The sequence below is a fragment of the Triturus cristatus genome, chromosome 6 (genome assembly GCF_964204655.1).
Source record: "Triturus cristatus chromosome 6, aTriCri1.1, whole genome shotgun sequence".
In the NCBI taxonomy this organism is placed as follows: Eukaryota; Metazoa; Chordata; class Amphibia; order Caudata; family Salamandridae; genus Triturus; species Triturus cristatus.
The window spans coordinates 710242074-710260983 of record NC_140589.1 but is presented as its reverse complement, the minus strand read 5'-3'; the positions used below and the strand labels follow the sequence as shown (position 1 = coordinate 710260983).

The following is an 18910-nucleotide window of genomic DNA, read 5'->3' as shown; positions in this document are numbered from 1 at the left end:
ACTGATGGGTTAACTCCATTGATTGCCCCACAAGAAACAAAAAAGCATTAAGGTACTTGAAACAGAGATGGATATGCTTGCTGTTAATTAAAATGGTCAATAACTTTAACTTACACTGAATCCACAAACTGCAAGATGTCTAAACATCAGGGTCAAGAGAAGGAACTTTTGATTTGTGCCCACCCTCATTACCTATTCCTCAGCCAGCATTGGAGTGAACCAAGTTCTAAAGTCTGTAGTACCCACTTGTGGGGTTCCAATACAGAACAGCATTTCATCCACTCAGGCATATCACTAGCTATCTAGATCTGTGTCACAAAGCATTTTTAGGAGTAGTTGTGTCCTAATTCAGCCTTATGTGTAACTAACTCATGTATTTCCAGTTTCCAGTTTTAAATCATGTTTACTCAGAGAAGAAAACCTTTGTGAATAAGCTAACGTTTTTTTCTGAGTACGCAATTTGTGCTCCTAGAAATTCATGAATAAATCTCACAAAATTACTTTGTATTGGGTCTGGATATTTAGGTTTAATTCACATATAAGAGAGGAATAATGCTCAATTACTCATAGAAATAGGTGTGTTGATTAGATCCTTTGTTTCATTTGGACTCAGGCAGAATGATGTTGCACCATCTCATATGAAGGATTTCTAGTAAATACTGTAGTTTTTCCGTAGGAAATCCTGCAGAGTTCCTTTTTTTTTACTTTCACGCCACCTCCCTAAAAATTAATTTGACATGCATTTCTTGTTATGTTTATTTACAGTGTTGTCATAGTCACCACTATTTCAAAAACAAAATAAAGAAATGTTGCTGCTTACAAAGTCAATCTTTTATGTTTCAAATGACCTGCATTTGAGGAGAGGGAGAGCAAGCAATGTGAAGAATTGCACATATTTGTTCTAGAAATAGACTGCCTCCCAAAAGAGGGAAGGAACATTTATGTGCTATAACCAACAATATCCAAGTCCATTTAGTCATGGCTTGTTTCCCAGTCATGCAGAATTCCTGTGGTCCTACATCTCAAGGATATGTGGTGAATAAAACATGATCTGTGTCCCCAGATAGATTCTCAGCGGGAATATGCCCAGAGGATTTGGCAAGAAGAGAGGAATGGGGGCGTCTATGAATTTGGACTCCCACTAAACATCATTTCCAAGCAACTCATCTCAATTAACAATAGCTGGTGAGTATGTTTGCCAACTAAATAGGGTTATTCGTTAGCATGTTACATTAGCCAGGTTTTTACCTTTATGCCATGTTGAGAACTTATTTAAAAGATCAATTTGAAACAGAAAGTGGTATATAATCTGCAGTCAATGAGTCACCTACTTGTACTGAATAGTTATGATGTGATGATATGTTTTTATAGTTAATCTTATCACTGACCAATCAGGAAATTGGTAGATAATCTTCTTAATTCTACTTGATTTTCAGAGGGTAGTGTTGTTCTTAAAGTTATCCTTAAATGTTTTACTCATGACATGAGCATACCGGGATTTAGTTGCTGTGCCATTATGAAGTTCTGACATTAGGGACTTTAATATGTTTGTTACCCATCCTGTATCACAAGACAAGTAGTGTTAAAGAGTTAAAAATGAATCACTACCTTCATAAATATAGATATACTTTAATTACTTTCATACTGTTCTCTGGTTAGGGCTTGCAGGTTTTACTCATCCTAGATTCAGCAATTTAAAGAAAATTAAAATGGCTGATGCTTTGCTTGTGTATCCTTCTACCTAGAATTTGTCCTGTGAGAATAATTGAGATAACCACCAGTACCTTGATTAAGTTCTTGTTTTCCTTGTGTTAAAAGTAGACCCTTTTTATTTTGTAAAATGTTGAGGCCAGTCTCTTAAAATTCCACAGATAATGCCTCCCAAAATGGTTTCTATTATTGTATAGACAATTTAATTAATAGGTTTAATCCATTCAACAATGGATATAATTAAAGGCTCTCTGTTACATTGAAAAGGCATTCATTGACTACCCTAACACTAATATAATCCAAAGTCTAACATTTATCCTAACGCTAGACTTTCTCTAACCCAAATCCCACTTATAACTCTGAACATAACCCTATTTATACTCTTTCTATGAACCCTAATGTCAATCCCTTCTCCTTTTTAATGAATGATTCATTGCTGTTTTGAAAACAATCTGCAAATGTTTCAATATTCTTTTTTATTCATTATTCCATAAAGAAAGCAATTCCCACCTTTTTTAGTTTGGATTTGTGTTAATGAAATTTATTTTTTAGGATGTCCTTATTTTCACATAATGCCATGAAGAAATCTAAGCCTAAATGTGCTCTGAAATTCAACACACCCGCCCAAAAAAGTAGCAGTACTTCTACCACTAGGTTTATATACAACTTTAATTGAACATGCTTAGTCATTATCTTAAGCACATAGCTTTTTCAATCCTTTTAAAAATGTGATGTTTTGGATTTTATTTTAAACATTTTAAAATGAATAGTAAATCATTTTTGTCTATTGTTACAATGATTTCTTATGAAATCTCTTACTGTTTATTACCCTTCCAGCTAAAGAATCAATGTAAGGAGACATAACATTAATCCTTCCATACACTTTTTATTACCAGCTCTGGAAGCGATTTCCATCAACTCTAATAGCCTTTCATCCTTATCTTGAATTTCTAAAAGCCCTTAAAACCACGCTCTTCATCTCCCTATTGTAGTATTAATTTGCTAAATTGGTTCTCCATTGATTACTGGTATGAATATCATATTTTGCCTGGCAAGGTCTGTTACAACATATTACATCTATTACAGCATATTACATTCAGTCCAAAGTGTTTTCTTGGTGCTTTTTTTATTTTGAAAATACCCTTGCTTTACTGTACTTCCTCATTGTTTACAATTCTAAAATTGTAAAATAACCTTATTTGGTTTCCTTTGGTTCTTGTCCGTAGCCCTGCTCTGAAGAACATTTACTTGTTGGAGTTTCACCCTTCCTTGGGACTAGCTTGTCTCATTCCCAAAGCTCTGGAACATGTCTGTCAGGAATTCCAGCACCTATGCAGACCACAGACAGCAAGCCAGGTGACCAACCTGGAGAAGCAAGTCCTTCAACTCGCACTGGATGAATGGCTTAACATGAAGCCTCCAGGGTCTTACTTTAACACGCAAGTTCAGAGAGATGTATGTTCCTATGCTATGCAGATATTTTATCTTCTGTTTTAAAAAATGACGAAGGGCCATTTACTTTGCTAACATTAGATTTTAGTTCAATCTAATTTTAACATGGTTTCAGCTAATAGTAGCAGGACGATGCCTATGTCATCAGAGGGCTTTGAAAGAAATATTTTTTTCTGTTTGAACCAATAAGTTGGTTTGCTTGATTCAAATTTGAAGCAGGATCCTCCAAAACTAGAAGATGCACTCTGTGTGGTTGACGGCATTGTTGCATGTCAGTGCATATGTTGTTAGCTTTGACACCCCAGACTGGGGGGTTTAGCTCTGACTTTGATGTGTGTGTGTCCATTGTTGGCTAGAGATACTATGTGGAGTGCTGCTCTTTATTGGCAAGCAGGCATATGGTTCCAATTGGTGTGTCACTATGATGAGCCCACAGCAACTAAAAAACATTGATGTAACCTGTTAGGGTGTGGAGTGGCAGACAGTCCTCCACTGTGCAGGGAATATTATTTGTAATTGCTCTTTGTTATGTTTTTACAATTATATGTGATGTAGTACATGGTTGAAGCCATAGTATATAGCATCAATAATATACAAACAAAAACTCTGTAGATTATATTTCGATACACCTATAAAAGGATATGTTTACAACAACTTCTAGCATGAAATGCTACATCCCATCCACAGGTTGTTTTTGTCCAGCTGCAGTGTTTTTCAGAGAGCACCCTCTCCTGGTGCACTCTTCTTCAGTTAAGTAGTGTCATGTTCCTGAACCCAGAATTTCCAAAAAGATATTGCTCCTTCCCTATGAATTCTACCCAATGTGGTGAGCACCTTTTTATGTAGTCACCTCTCAATCATAGTTCTTGTTGCGGTTTATGTGATCTATATAGTTTATTGTGTTCTGATTTAGCAGTGAGTGCTAATAAAAGAACATCCGGTTCATTATGAGAAACACTTTTGCCCATCCATCTCTCCTGTGCCTTTACTGCTGCAACCTCGACTCCATCCCATTTCAAAACATCCTTCATTCATTTACAAAAGGCACAGGTCTTTATGCTTCTCAGTGGATTGAAATATATATTTTAACTATTATCAGTGATATAGCTATAGATTTGTTTTGACTTTTTAGATCTTACTCTTCCAAGTGTAGGTTGCCCTCAAAGCCGTTTTTCTCAAACCCTGCCAAAATCTGTCTGAAGTCTGTTTTTTCTTTTTCACTGTAGCTGTTTGCAGATGTCATGATGGAAGATCCACTCATATTAAGAGACATTGGTCTTTATGTGGTGGAGTCAACAGCCGATGATGAACAGAGCCAAGGCAAAGGGAAGCAAGCCTTTATAACGCAGACCTTCTCAAAGATCCTGGAGCTTATCACTCTTCGCCACCGCTTGATGGAAAGTGCTCTGGAGACAGCTCTGCTCAGCAGGTCCGTGACTACAACACCACTTCCAACTCTTTACTGTTGCCAGATGGCACTGGCATCTGAAAGTGCACCTGCTCTGTCATCTATTCATTACCTTATAATGGTATTTACAGATACTCACACCTATCTGTCCTGCATCAAATTGTAAACACCAAGTACAAACGTTTGCTGGTGCACGAATAGTTGGTAGGGGTCTACAATATGGCTGACGTTCTGTTTTTTGTTGTTGTCAAAACTGAGGTTCTTTTTTATCGTCTGTTCTGTTTGAAATATGGTCTTATTACTAGAATGAAAGTAGAAATCGAACAGTATTTGGCAGATCTCAAAGATCAAGAAATTATCCAGTTAAATAAACATTACACTTTGTTGGTTCCATAATTGCTTAAGGTATCACCAGCTGGAAATGCTTACACATGTTGGAGACATTTCTGATTTTTTAAAATGGGTTCTCCAAAGAAGGAGTTGGATACTTAGGCCCTGATTACAAAATTGGATTTTTGCAATTTGAAAATAGTGATTTTTTAAGGTTTTGCTCTTTCTGAAGTACAAAATAGGACATCTGAAGGGTAACTGTTTTGAAATAGTGACGTCTGATTATTTGCTATTTCTAAATAATGAATCCCTTATAGTGATTTGGTGATACTTGCTGTAGCAAATGGATATCACCCATTTAATTCCCTTGGGTTCTTTGCTCACCAGCTGAGTCTCATGCACTGTAAATTCTTTGAAAATGGACTAATCGTGCTAGCTGTCAGTGCCACCTTTTAGGATGAGGCCTGCTGCTGCACAGTAAAAGGCTCTGGGCTGGTTGCATGTGAACATGTGAGCACATCTGTGTGAGGCTACCATCTAGCTCAGTCCTGTTTCTGCGCACCGGTAGCCTGTCGAAGAACGAACGCCTTAGGGATTGGTGCTGATCTGGTGTTGACCTGATAATGTGAGTAGACATTCATAGGGTAGGTCTGTAGCGCTTCCCTGAAAAGTGTAGGTGCTTTACAGAATTATATAAATTATGGAAAAAATGTGTGCCAAAGTATAGTTTGTACCGCAAGCGCAGATCCGAAGTCAGTTTTGTGATATCTGTACAGCTTATGGCTCTTGGATAATTGCCATGTTTACTACTGGGCCACATTATTTACTCTGCTCGCCAACAGGAGGATCAAAGCCCTCCTGTGACACTAGAGGGGCTTTTGACAGTGCTTAGGCTTGTTCCTGAGAAAGGAAGTGGTGGAAGTGGAATCTGCATGTGTTAATTACCTTTCACAACATACCTAGCCTGAGAAGGCTCTCTCCCACAGAAACGAAGGAGGGCCGCCAGACCTCTGGAGCCAAACACAGAAGGGACTTCAGTTTGAAGTTTGGTTCGAAGAGATAAGGCAGCCGTGTCAGTTGGGAGCTATCAGGGAATATCTTTCCATAGACCACTTCAAGATGCCATGTTGAAATGCCCTCTAAATGCTGTGCAAGAGGGTTGGAGCAAGACTCTAGTGATGATGTGGCACCCTACGATTGGGCAGAGGTGCCTGCCTTCTAAAACTTTACACCCATGCATAAGAGAAAGACTGTTGAGAACTCACTGGATCTAGAAGACACCAGTGGAATACTGGAAGATGCCACCTGACTCCTCTGAAAGGATAGACCTAAGCATTTTAACTCCTGCTGGCAGCCAGGGACCTGGAGTATTTCACCAGGGTCAGTAGTGTTTCTCTCCTTAAACCTTCTGAGGGACAGTAAAGGGGTGGTCTTGCTTGAGGGTTCTCAAGAGGGGGCCCCTGGATCTTCTGTGGACTAGCCCTAAAAATGGTGGCCCTTATCAGAAGGCGGGGGTATGTTGACTGCACTGCAGACACACAGGTGCCCTGCAAGATGGCCAAAGCCCTGGGGCTTGGGGAGTACAGCAGGGAGTGTTCTCTGCTTGCAGCTGCCATGGAGCTGCTTAAGCAGTCCCCAGATGAAGGCAGGTGCCAGTAGCCCAGACAGAGTAAAGGTCCAGCAAAAGGAGCAATTAAACCATGCTCCATGAAAGAAAATAAAGTTTAGAGTGCAGGAGACTTGTAGAATCCCCTCCTGATAGCTAGAGCTCACCACCAGAAGTACAACAACACCAAATGTTTGCAAATCAGGCCTACAGGGACAGGCAAAACAGCCAGAGAAGCTTAGTCCCCCTGACGACCCGGCAGGAAAATTTAGTATTCCATAGCTCTTTGTTAATACTTCCCCTGGGGACGGCCAAGCCCTTAGGGGTTGGTGCAGCTGAGCAACTCTGGTCTTTGAGTACAGACAAAAAAAAATCTGTCCCCAAGGGCCTCCATTTCCCCAGCTCAGCAACCAAACAAATTAGTGTTCCCGCACTCCATTTCACTACAGTGTGTCCTCTCTGCGACTGTGTCTAGGGGAGAGGTGCACACACCACCCACCTGCCTGCAAATGGTTTTCCATCTGGCCCTTTGTCTTTCTTACCTGAAAAGCAATTATTTGTTACATCAGTCCAGCATGTGTGGCCTTCAGCAGCTCTGAAAGCATCATGTCCTGGGGTGAAAGTCTAATCATATTACTTGCAGAATCGCAGCCAAATAGGCACAGGCATAAACATACAGATATGTGCCTACAGCCATAAGAGCATATGCTTCTACGACAATGTGCTGGGACAAAGTACAAATGTAGCGATAGCTCCATTTCAAATCGCACACTCTCTGAAGGAAATTCAGACCGCTAATGTAATTGACAAATCTAATATTGGAAATCCAGAGTGTGGAGAATGGTTTACTATTAGTAGTTTGTCTGTAACACTTGCGTCTTGCACTAGTTGAACAACTAGATGTCAAAGTGCGCAGGGAGAGTTAACTGTAACAACACGTGCAATTAAAAGAAGTTAAAAACATAAATACACTATGAATCTTGGTTTAAAATGTTGCATATTCAGGTATAGGGAAATTTGTCCTTTCAAATAATGTTTGTTAGTCCAAGAAATGGCATATTTTTTCTTTATGGTCCACAAATTGTACACTTTTTTAAATTTAAAAAATACTACAATAACTAAAAGATTGAATTATAAAAGACTTTGTCTGTCAGACCTCATAAGCAATTATTTGTTACATCAGTCCAGCATGTGTGGCCTTCAATAGCTCTGGAAGCATCATTTCCTGGGGTGGAGGATTAATCATATTATCATTCTCATTGTCTGATTTATCAATCAATCATTAAGGATTTATAAAGTGCGGCAAATCAACCAGGAGAGTCTCAAAGCGCTGGAGCTGCTAACTAACTGTGATCTATTCAATCAAATAGCCAGGTCTTGAGTTCTTTCCTGAAATGCCAGAGTGATGAGGTGGTCCTGTAATGCAGGGTTCCAAGCTTTGGTCTCCAGGTGTGAGGAAGAGAGTCCTTCCATGTTGCTATGGCGGATCCAGGGGGTGTCTGTGAGGAAGAGTGAGGCGGATCATAGGTGTCTGGTTGGCTGGTGGAAGTCTATGCGTTTGTTGATGTATGCTGGCCCTTCATTGTGCTGGACTTTATATGCGTGGGTCATCATCTTGAGCTGGCATCTCTTCTGGATCTGGAGCCAGTATAGCTTCTTGAGGTGGGGTATGATGTAGGTCCATCTGGGGAGGTCGAGGATGAGTCTTGCCACTGAGTTTTGTATTGTCTGTATTCTCTACAGGAGCTGTTAGCTGATTTCTATGTAGTGTGTGTTCCCATAGTCTAGCCTGCTGGTGACGAGGGCCTGCATGTTATGGTCCTTCTGGTGTTAACTGGGAGCCACCTGAAGATCTTGCAGAGCATCTGTCAAGTGTGGAAGCAGTCGGATGAGACTGAGTTTACCTGTTTCTTCTTAGATAGCTTGCTGTCCCAGATGATGCCGAGGTTGCAGGCATGGTCTGTCAGGGCGGGGGATGGGCCGAGTTGAGCAGGCCACCGTGCATCGTTCCACAGTGAGGTGTTCCCAAAGATGAGGACTTCCGTCTTGTCCATGTTGAGCTTGAGACACTTTTCCTTCATCCAGTTGGCGACTAATTTTCCCACTAATCCTGCTTGGGTTCCGGAGTAGCGTGCTACCTGCCGAAAAGCGCTTCAACACCAATCAGGAGAAGCAAGCGCTTTATAAATGCAAACCCTTCGCTCTTCTATCCCTCCACTATCGTTTTCAATCCAAATCACAGACTAACATGTTCACCACTCAAATTGTTTCTTATGTACCTATAGTAATTCAATTTTTTCTCATTTATCTATAGTAATTTATCACTAATCATTTTTGTGTTCCGGAGTAGTGTGCTACTCACTGAAATAGCGCCTCATCAGGGGTAGTAAGCACTATATAAATGCAATACCAATCTGTTGAAGTTGGTTCTGGTGGTGAAGGGGTCTTCTGACAGCGAGAGGAGAAGCTGGATATTGTTGGCATAGGAGATGATGTTGAGTCTTTGGGATCTGACACTGTGGGCCACGGGGGTGATGTACATGTTGAAGAGGGTGGGACTGAGGGACGATTCTTGGGCGATGATGCAGATGATCGTCTTGGGTTCCAAGGTGAACGGTGGGAGACGGATTCTCTGGTTTCTTCCAGTGAGGTATGAGGAGATCCATTTGAGGGTTTTTCTTTGCATTCCGATGCGGTGGAGTCTATTGATCACGATGTGATGGGTGACGGTGTTGTAGGTGACTGACAGGTCCAGGGGGAAGAGGGCTGCCATTTTGTTGTGGTCCAGGAGGGCCCTGATGTCATTGGTGGCTCCAATCAGGGCTGCCTCAGTGCTGTGGTTGGCTTAGAATGCTGAGTGAGAGGGGTCCAGGATATTGTTGTGTTCCAGGTGTTTGGTGAGTTGCTGGCTGATTGCCTTCTAAAGAACCTTCACTGGAAAGGAGAGCAGGGAGATGGGCCCTGTAGGTCTTTGATTCTGCCGGGTCAGCAGATGGTTTCTTCAGAAGGGGCTCCCTTCAGTGTGTTTCCAGTCCTCAGACAAGGAGGCTGTGGTGATAGAGGTGAACAGGACTTTCTTGAGCTCATCACCAGTCGTCTTGCTCCCGAGGTTGAAGATGTGGTGGGGACAGGGGTCCATGGGTGCTCCTGAATGCACAGAGTTCATGATGGAGATTGAGGCTTGAGTTGTGAGAGGGTTCCAATGGGTGAGCAGGTGTTAGGGGTTTGTGTTCATGGGTGTGAGCAGGCTGATGTGGTCAGTGGCGAGGGTTGGGCTTTGAAGTTTTTGTGGATGACTGAGATCTTGTAGTGGAAGAAGTCTGCTAGGGTTTCACACAGCTCTTGGGAAGGGATGATGTCATTCTCAGTGGCTGCGTGGTTGGACAACTCCTTCACAGTGGTGAAGAGCTCCTTGCTGCGGTTTGTGCTGGCGTCTATGCGGTCTTTTAGGGCGTTCTTCTATGTTTCTTTAAGGAGGTGGTGGTATTGGTTGAGTGCTGTCTTGGAGGTGGTATGGTCTCCTGTCTCTTTGCTGGTGCGCCACTTCCTTTCTAGTTTCTGGCAGTTGCATTTGGTGGATTTCAGCTCCACAGTGAACCAGCTGGCTCTTCTGGCAAGTCCTTTTGGTTTGGCTGGTTGGTGGGAGCAATTGTGCCGGCGTATTCTGTGATCCACTCGGAGAAGTTCTTCGCAGCTTGTTCTGGGTTGAACGTTGTGTCTTGAAGGTGGGAGTTGAGAGTGTTGTTCCACTTGGCTTCTGATATCTTTTTGCAGTTTATGCACGTGAAGCTGGGGGGAATGGTGCCAGTGTTGGTAGGTCCTGAGATGGTGAAGTGGACGCTGTAGTGGGCGGTCCAGGTGAGCTATGATTCGTGGTTGTACTGGAATCTGTTGCTGGACGTGGCAATGGGGTCGAATGTGTGTCTTGCGATATGGGTAGGGTCGGTGGCAAGTTCCTTGAGGCCGATGTTGCTCATGCTTTCCAGGAGGTCAGTTGTGTTGATGTTGCTGAGGTTGGCAAGGTTATAGTTAAGATCCCCTAGGAAGAAGAAGTGCTCAGAGTTGATGGCGATCTAGGCAATGAGATCAGGGATGGTGTTGCGGAAGCTGTGGCATGGTCCTATTGGTCTATAGGTGAGGGGGCCTCTGATGGTGCTTTTTCTGTCTGTGTGGAGTTGGAAGTTGAGATGCTCCATTATCTGGGTCAAGTTGTCTGAGGAGGACGTGCAGCGGATGGTGTCTTTGTAGATGATAGCAATTCCACCCCGTGTTTATTGGGTCAGTCCCGGTGTGTTATCTTGTAGCCTTCAGGGCTGGCGATGTCCAGCGCGAACGCAAGGTTCAGTCAGGTCACTGTGAGGAAAATCACATCCGGGTTGAGATATGAGATCATGTCCCAGATCTCAGTGGCGTGTTTGCTGAGTGATCATGCACTAAGTAGTATGCACTGGAGTTGTGCCGTGACGGTCTCTGTTGGTGTGGTGGATGCAGTTGTGTTTGTGGTATCTCTGTAGTTGTTGGTTGCTTCGTGTTGCAGTTGAAGCAGCAGTGGTGGCAGGAGAAGGGTCCTCTGCTGGTGCATGGAGATGTGCAGCAGCAGTTGTTGTCGATGTGCCCAGGACACGGGGCTCAGAGGTCTTCGGCGGTGTAGCAACGCTGGTGGAGGAACCAGGGTTCCAGGCGCTGGATGCAGTCCAGGAACGGACGGGCACAGACAGGCTTGCCTTTGGCACGCTGGCAATAGGCCCACTGCACATGCCCGCTGTGCGGAGGCACTGTGGCATCGAATAAGTAGATGTTGGTAGGTGGGAGAGGGTCTGAGGCTAGGCAGGAGAAGAGAAATGGGCCGCCGGTGTGAGCGGCAATGAAAGAAAAAACATGGAGAAAGTAATTAAAACTTGGGGAAAGCAAGGAGAAGGCACTCAAAAAACCCAGGAAAAAGCAAGGAGAAAACAGTGAAACCGAGGGAAAAGCAAGGAGAAGGCACTCAAAAACTTTGGGAAAAAGCAAGGAGAAAGCAGTTAGCAAATGGGGGAAGCAAGGAGAAAGTACTCATAAAACGGGGGAAAAGGAATCCCTGCCCCATTAAAAGTTCCCCCAGTTACTCTGAACTGCAGAGTTGCGGCCACTACCCGGAAGCAGCAGTAAGGTTGTGAAATTTATGGCAGTATGTGTTGCCTGATATCTGTCACCTCGAAGCATGAGTGCTTTTTGCTGGTAATTTCATTTTCTACCCCATCGCATGATACGCAGCCCAGCTGTGCTCTTATAGAGCCTTAGCATGAAATCTATATCACAGGGCTATGGAGTGTGCCACAGAGGAAACGTTCAAAGTAGAAACTTAAAAATAATAAGAACGTAAACCAGAGAAGAATTTTAATGCTGGGTGAAGAGAAGTCTCCTCTTCCGATTGGGGCTTACAGAGTGGCACTTTAGGGATTCACAGTTCTACAAAAGAAAAGCCAATAGAGATGTTCCCGTCAGGGCTTTAAGTGGAACGAAAAAACTGGGGGGGGTCTCTCAAAGGGGCGTGGCGGATGCAATTAAGGGCATGGCTTAAAACTTGCAAACTAAAAATCTGTGCTTAGCATAGTGTGCCATCTGACTGCTATCCTGGGTTCACCGCCCAGGCCTAGTTTGCTGCCTCTGTCATTGCATCCAGATATATGATACAACAAGCAACATTATACCTACAACAAGCCAGTACTATTTGTTTTGTCAACGGTTGTTAGTTGCATAAGATAAATAAGCAACAACTATGGTTTTGTTATATATAATATTGAAAATGCTTTATTTCTGAAATGATGAGCCTGTGAAAGATCTATAACGAGTCTCTTTGAAGTTACCTCAAAGGCAGTGAAGAGTGGTATTGCAGCAGAGTTGAGGTTTTTTCCCACCCTGAGGGTGAGGGCAAAAATGGAGAGACCGAAAGGGACCCATCTCAGCACCTGCCTTTAAGGACCCGACCCGCTTAAAGACTTGCTTCCCGTTACAAAATATAATTCTACACACAATTCCAACTGTGCTTGCAATCTCCCCTTCCCATCTTGAGATACCACATATTTTCTAACAAACAAGCCTGCTGCTCTTCAGATAAAGCGGCCTTGTTGCTCCACAGGTTCATTTTGGGGCAGACAAAGTGCCACTTTGTGTAATGTGATAGGAATAAATGATTCTTTATCTCGCCATCAGTCACGTTTACAGAAATGTCATTCTGTTGTTTTTACTGTGCACAGTAAAGAAGAGATATTGAGAAATATGTGCGCGTGTAAATATCTGGTTATACATACACACACACACACACACACACACACACACACACAATACAGTACTCTAAGCCAAAAGGGGCAGTTGGGGGAAAAGAAAGAAAAATAAGTGGTCTATCAAGGAAGGCGAGAGAAAAGATATAATAGAGGAGTAGATGATGTAAAAATAGGAAGATGAGGACAGAGGTTGTGGCGAGAATAGGAGAATAAAGAAGGAAGAACGGGAGAGACGGAAATAAATGAGGGGGAAAATCGAGAAAAGAGGAGTGAGAGAAATGGAGGAAAGTGGTAGGTTGAGTGAGAAGAAGGGAGAGCAAATTTGTGAAAGAGAGGGAGATGGCGATGGGGAGAGGACAATGATAGAGACAAGGAAGAAAAAAGGAAGACTAGGGCAAAGAGAGGGAGTGAGAAAGGATTACTAGAAGTGGGATTACTAGGGATACAGCAAGACAGAGGGTGGGTCAGAGATAAAGTGAGTGAGCAAGAGAGGGAGACATTCAATAACCAATCAAGAAACAGGAGGGAGACACCAGCAGAAAGGGACATAGAGATAGACAGAGAAACATAGCATTATGCCGGAAAAGGGTGGAGAGGAACAGATAGCGGGAGAATGACACTACAGAAAAGAAACAAAAAGTTTAATTGGAGACAAGAGGAGAGAAAATGGGTTACTCACGAAGTGTGACAGAACAGGTGTGCAGAAACGGAGAGGAGAGTGTGCTAACCAGAAGAGCCTTAGAGGAGCAGAGAGAAGACTGGGATTGGCAATTTTGGAAAAGCAAATTGGATAATGCATGCCGTGGTCTAGGGCAGTGGTTCTTAAACTTTTGACTTCTAGAGACTCCCACTTGATCATTACTGGAACCCAAGGACCCCACTGAATCTTTATAATTCTGAACCCGTCAAGCCCCCCACCCCCTCACTAATCTCACTAATCATCATTATTGGAAGGCGGGAACCTCGCTAAGCATTTTTGAGGAATTGAACAGCAAAACAATGTAGAAAAATACAGAAACAACCATTCATCAAACAAATTCACAAACTATGATTTTTTTTTTAATTCAGAAACAAATTTATATTATGGGGAAGGTTGGAGGTTTTCTGAATTCACTTGAGGCAACTCATCGTTTATGCTATATTCTGTTTGATGCATTTGTACTGCTCCTACAAATCCATCTGAGGATTCTAACATAATTTTTAGTCTTCTATTTCACATTCCTTCATATTTACAGAACACTTTAAAATATTTAATTTTACATTTTGCTTCTTCATTTATATCAACTTTATTAATCTGTTAATATTGTTTAATTTCTAAGCAGACGCAGACCCCTTGAGAATGTTTTGCGGACCGTTAGTGGTCCCTGCACCACAGAAATCATACAAGCATATACTCTTATATATGAAAATCATGGTTCTTGTGTCCTGGCTATATTTGAATTTGTATTATTAGGAGTTTATGAGGATCTTGGGCTGTATTATGGTGTAACAGCATTTTCATTCTTTGCGCCTGGCACAAACAATGAAAAGGCGCACTATTACCCGAAATGCACTGCCCCCAGGGCAGCCGTGAATATGTGGTGCCCTGGGGGCAGCATATTCCTGTGAAATACAGAGCGACTGCTTTAAAGCCCCTCTGTGTTTCACAGTGCAGGGGACAACCAGCCTGAACTTTCAAAAGGGATAAGAGATCCCCTTGCAGGCGGGTGCAGTCCCTGACTGCACCCGCCTGCAAGGGGATGTATGGGGGTACATAGGGCCACCTTTACCACTTGCAGAGGGCTGCTCTCAGGAGGAGCACTGACAGTGCGCCACCTTTTGAAATGGGTCACTGTCAGTGCACCTTCTGAGAGCTTCTTTGCCTCAGCATCCGCGTCCGTAATATGGCGCAGGTGCAGAGGCAAAGAGATTCCTTCATTTGCATGGGGCACCCCCAATGCAAATGAGGGAATGCCCCCTTGAAGTTAGCACTGGCGCTTAATGTTTGCCAGCACTATCGGTATTTTAGAGGGGGCTGCACAAGTGTCTGTGGTCCCTTCTGTAATACCAAAGTGCCCCGGGTTTGCGCAAACCGGGTGAAAAAGCCTGTTGTGCCCCCAGGGCGCTTACTGTAATACGGCCCCTGGCATACTATATTACACGGCTGTGGGGCCTTATCGTGGATTACACTTACATACACCTTCCTAGGTAAATCAATATTGCTTACTCATCATTAGCTCCACCCTGGATAGCTGTGGCTGCGAGCAATAAGGCTTGGCAAAGGAGCTTAGTGTAAAGCATTTAACAGCACCACACAACAGCATAAGAAAATACACACAGATAAAAAGACACAACACTAATTAGTAAAAAGAGAGCATATTTTTTACTTTTTCAGAGATCTTAATCATTAAAATCCACCAGTGGGGGGAGGAGCCAAGATGGCGACCGAGACGGCTGCGTAGATTCCCGGCTCCGTGAACCTCCGCATCCCGCACGGATATCCTGTACTAGATCCTCAGCTTGCGCCATGGGATCGTGTTTGTGAAGGAGAGTGGCAACCGATCGTGTGACTCCGGGGTTTCTGGCTACTGTACCGCCTGAGAAATTTGCGGATGAACTTTGCGGCCCGTGCGGCCCGGAGCCGGGACCTCGAGTGGACGCCTTGGCCGGGTGGCAGTTTAACAACAACGGCCTGTGGTGACTGGGTGGAGTCGGTCCACCGGAGCGGTGCTGCCCCCGGCCTGCATTTCGCCACGGCCGCTCCCGTTGCTGAAGCGTAGTGGATCGAGGGCATGCCCGGGGGTGCAGTTCTCAGACTCTTCGGTGTTTGCCCCTGCCTTTGACGGTGAGTTGCCCGGACACCGCCCCTAGCTCGCCCTGATCCTTGCAGACTGCTCCCGGATTTTCGCGGCCGCTGGTCCTTGGTGGAGACTACTGTTGCCCGAGTCCACGCAACGGCTGAATTTGTACCTGCCCCCGGACCCCTGTCTCCAGCGACGTGGACCCCGAGGTGCTTGTCCCTGGGTCCCGGCCCCCATACGAGCCGGGCCTCCCCCGGCGGCCATCTTGTTGCGATGCAGCCTACTATCCTATCCACCGGGTCGCAGCAGGATTGGAAGTGTGTGACTTTTGGGAGTGTGGCAGAGCGACCGCGGGGAGCAGTGCTGGGGTACGGCGACCTCCTTGAGGCCCTTGGTGCCCTTCATTTCTCCTTGGCTCGTGGCATCGAGGTCTTGGGGAGCAAGATCGACGGTGTGGCATCAGCGTTGGGACAATGGCGGCATGCTAGTCCACAGTTGCACAGGGACTTCCTACACTGCACACAGGAGGATAATGTCGCGGCCATCCCTGCGATTAGTGCGCAGCCGGACACTCCGGACAGTATGCTACCGTATGATCGGCTGCCTGAGGGTTTGATCTGTTCGGAGGTAGTGGTTCCGAGTGGAAGGTGGTGGCCCCGTCCCGTGTACGACCTCCGGTGACCCAGGGACTTTACCAGCAATGTCTGTCTACTTTGGATGATTCAGCCTTCCCGGACCTTGTGTGCAGTACAGATCCTGGGGCGGCACTGGGAAAGACGTCCCTCCGAGATGCGGACTGTGTTGGCGTTCTGAGACCTCCACCCCACCTGTGTGCGTCGCTTCCCGGTTGTTTTGGGACATCCCTTCACCTTGGAACATCGGACATGGCGCTGGGTCGAGGGGTAGGCATGGGCAGCATCGCCAGGAGTGGTCAGGGATGAGGCTGATCCCTCGGGGTGGTCATCTGGTAGACGGGCGGACTCATGGTTGTATACTCCCAGGACATAGCTACTAGCATATTCGGTGCGCAATGCTCCCCATTCCCCCTTTTGCTATGGTCGATTTGGTGCTACTTATTGTTTGCTGCTGGGATACCTTACGGTGCGGGAGGGAGAAGCCGGGGGTATGTTCTGAAGGCCCTCCTCCAGTCTATTATATTTTCTCCACCCCCCCGCCTGGTGGGGTTCTTTCTTATTCCTTGCTTCTTCTATATTTCGGGTCTAGTTCCAGGGCGACAGGCACACTGCGGGGGGGAGGGGCCATACTCATTTGCAGAGGTGCAGGGTGGGGGGTTGGGGGGGGGACCCTTTTCTTTCTCAGTCTTCCTCTCTTTTTCCATGGCCTCCTTTTTCTTCTCCGTTTCTTTTTGTTTCTTTTCTGGGATCAGCGTGGTACGCCACTTTTGCTGTGAACCGTTGCCTCTCCGTGTGTGCCACAGTTTCCGGGGGTTCTCTGGGCGTTAGGTATGGGGGCCTGCAGGCGCAACTGTTTTTGATATTCTTCCCCATCATTTCCTGTGTTTGCGCCATGGATTCAATTGATTGCTGTTTCTTGCTAACGTCTATCATGCGGCCTGCCCTTTATCGCTGTTGGGAAATGGTTCGGCATCTGATCCTACTGTTTTGTTTAATTATAAAATGAAAAACCCCTTTTCTCCTGGTGTCCTACCTGCGCGGCTCCCGGGCCGAACTATCTTAGTATGAAGATTTTGCTACCGAGGTGCCGCATGTGCTTATATTTGACCTTATTGCTCTGATTGCTTAGCGGCCGGCCCTGGGGGGTTGTAGGCCCATACTTGTCAATGATCGAAATGTCAATAAAGGTTTTTCAAAAAAAAAAAAAAAAATCCACCAGTGGGTTCCGGGGATACAGATTTTAAAACTTGTTATTCCTTTCAAATGCAACCGCAAACAAGCATTGGCAAACATAAAGTTTGAAAACTTTTGAAAAGTTTGGAAAAGTTGGTGCTAGTGTTCCAGCCCAGCTTGGGCATCCAAATCCAGCAGGACAAGGTCTAGGAGGCCAGAAAGGATACTTTGGTCAGTTACCTGGCCAACTGAGCATTTTAAGGCAAGATCCCAACTTTATAGAACTACCGCATTAGAAGAAAATTAAGTGCTCCTTATGCTGAGGGATGCAGGCAAAGATGCTCAAAAGCATGCCCCGGTTCTGGTGCTGTCCATGGGGGGGTATCGTGGTTGTTCTTCGAGCCACTGGAGATGTGGGACTGCTCTGGCCACTGAGACTGGGATAACTCGAAACTCTCTACGTTGCAGTAGAGGAACACACAATGCTGGACTACTGTTTGCGTTGCAACGTGGTTGGATGTATAGCTGCTTGTTTCCTTTGAGTACAAGGAATCTGACTTCGGACAGCACTCCCATTTCTGCCAGACTCTGGTGGAGGTTTTGAACCGCTCAGATTCCCTCTTTGTCGTGCCCAGCGACTGGTAGTAGCAAATGTTCTGCGAGGTCTTCCTGGGTCCAGGGGATAAGCCACCTAATGTTTGGAGTCACTGGTCATGCGGAAGCTGGGAAACCAACTTTTCCTGGAGTCAAGTGCCACAGGGACAGTACCAATCTTACTAGCCCACAAATGCAGCAGGTGCAGTCATCTCGATGGTGCAACCTCTCTTTGCGTAGTTCAGGGGCAGCAGGGCAATCATTCTTCAGTTCTCTCTTCTTCTTCAAAGTGACTTAAGGGGTAGGGTGTCAGGGGTGCCATATTTATCGCAGAAACAAGCTCTGAGGGGACCATGTGGTCACTAGCCAATGGGGTACTGGGTTCCCTCCTCTCTAGTGATGAAGTTCCTTTAATGTGTGGCACCTGATTATCCCAGACTACCCCATCGTTGCCCCTTTCAAGATGACATGACTCTTCCTTGATTGCGAGGGGCAGAGTAGCCCACCCTTGGGGTGTGGCTGCTAGTGGGCTACACGCCCATGGGAAACCCAGTTTGGGCACCGGTTTCCTTCTCTTGGCCCTGTCTCTAATTGTCTGCAGGAACAAATGGCATTCTGCTCAGGGATGTTGTCACCAGCGGCTCTTCAAAAGCGGCTTCACCTTTGAAGCCTACCTTGTGGGCTGACAATCTGAGTGGCCATCCTGGGAGAGGAGGTAACACCTCGTTCTGTGGCAACTGCCTTTGTTCCCAAGCCTAGGAGTTGTTCATACATCTCCCCAGGTGGTCAGAAATCCATCTATATGTCATGGCCTTTGTGAGGCCACTATACTAGCTGGAGTGCAGGGAAGCAACTTTGTAAAAGTTGCTTATCTTTAATATTGACTTTAAATCTGGCCTGGCTATCAGGTCGGATGTATTATCCCAATTAATTTGATACCTTACTTGACTGTGTTAGGT

At 45.0% G+C, this 18910-nt stretch overlaps 1 protein-coding gene across 1 annotated transcript in view; it reads left to right on the top strand.

Annotated features, from left to right (window-relative positions):
- The window catches only part of LOC146817750 (uncharacterized), a 746064-nt gene that overhangs the window by 253825 nt on the left and 473329 nt on the right, over positions 1-18910 (top strand). Inside the window, exons 19-21 of the mRNA XM_085609232.1 lie at positions 1064-1185; positions 2937-3165; positions 4389-4591. Of these exons, the coding sequence (XP_085465358.1) occupies positions 1064-1185; positions 2937-3165; positions 4389-4591 (554 nt within the window). The remainder of the gene's footprint in view (positions 1-1063; positions 1186-2936; positions 3166-4388; positions 4592-18910) is intronic.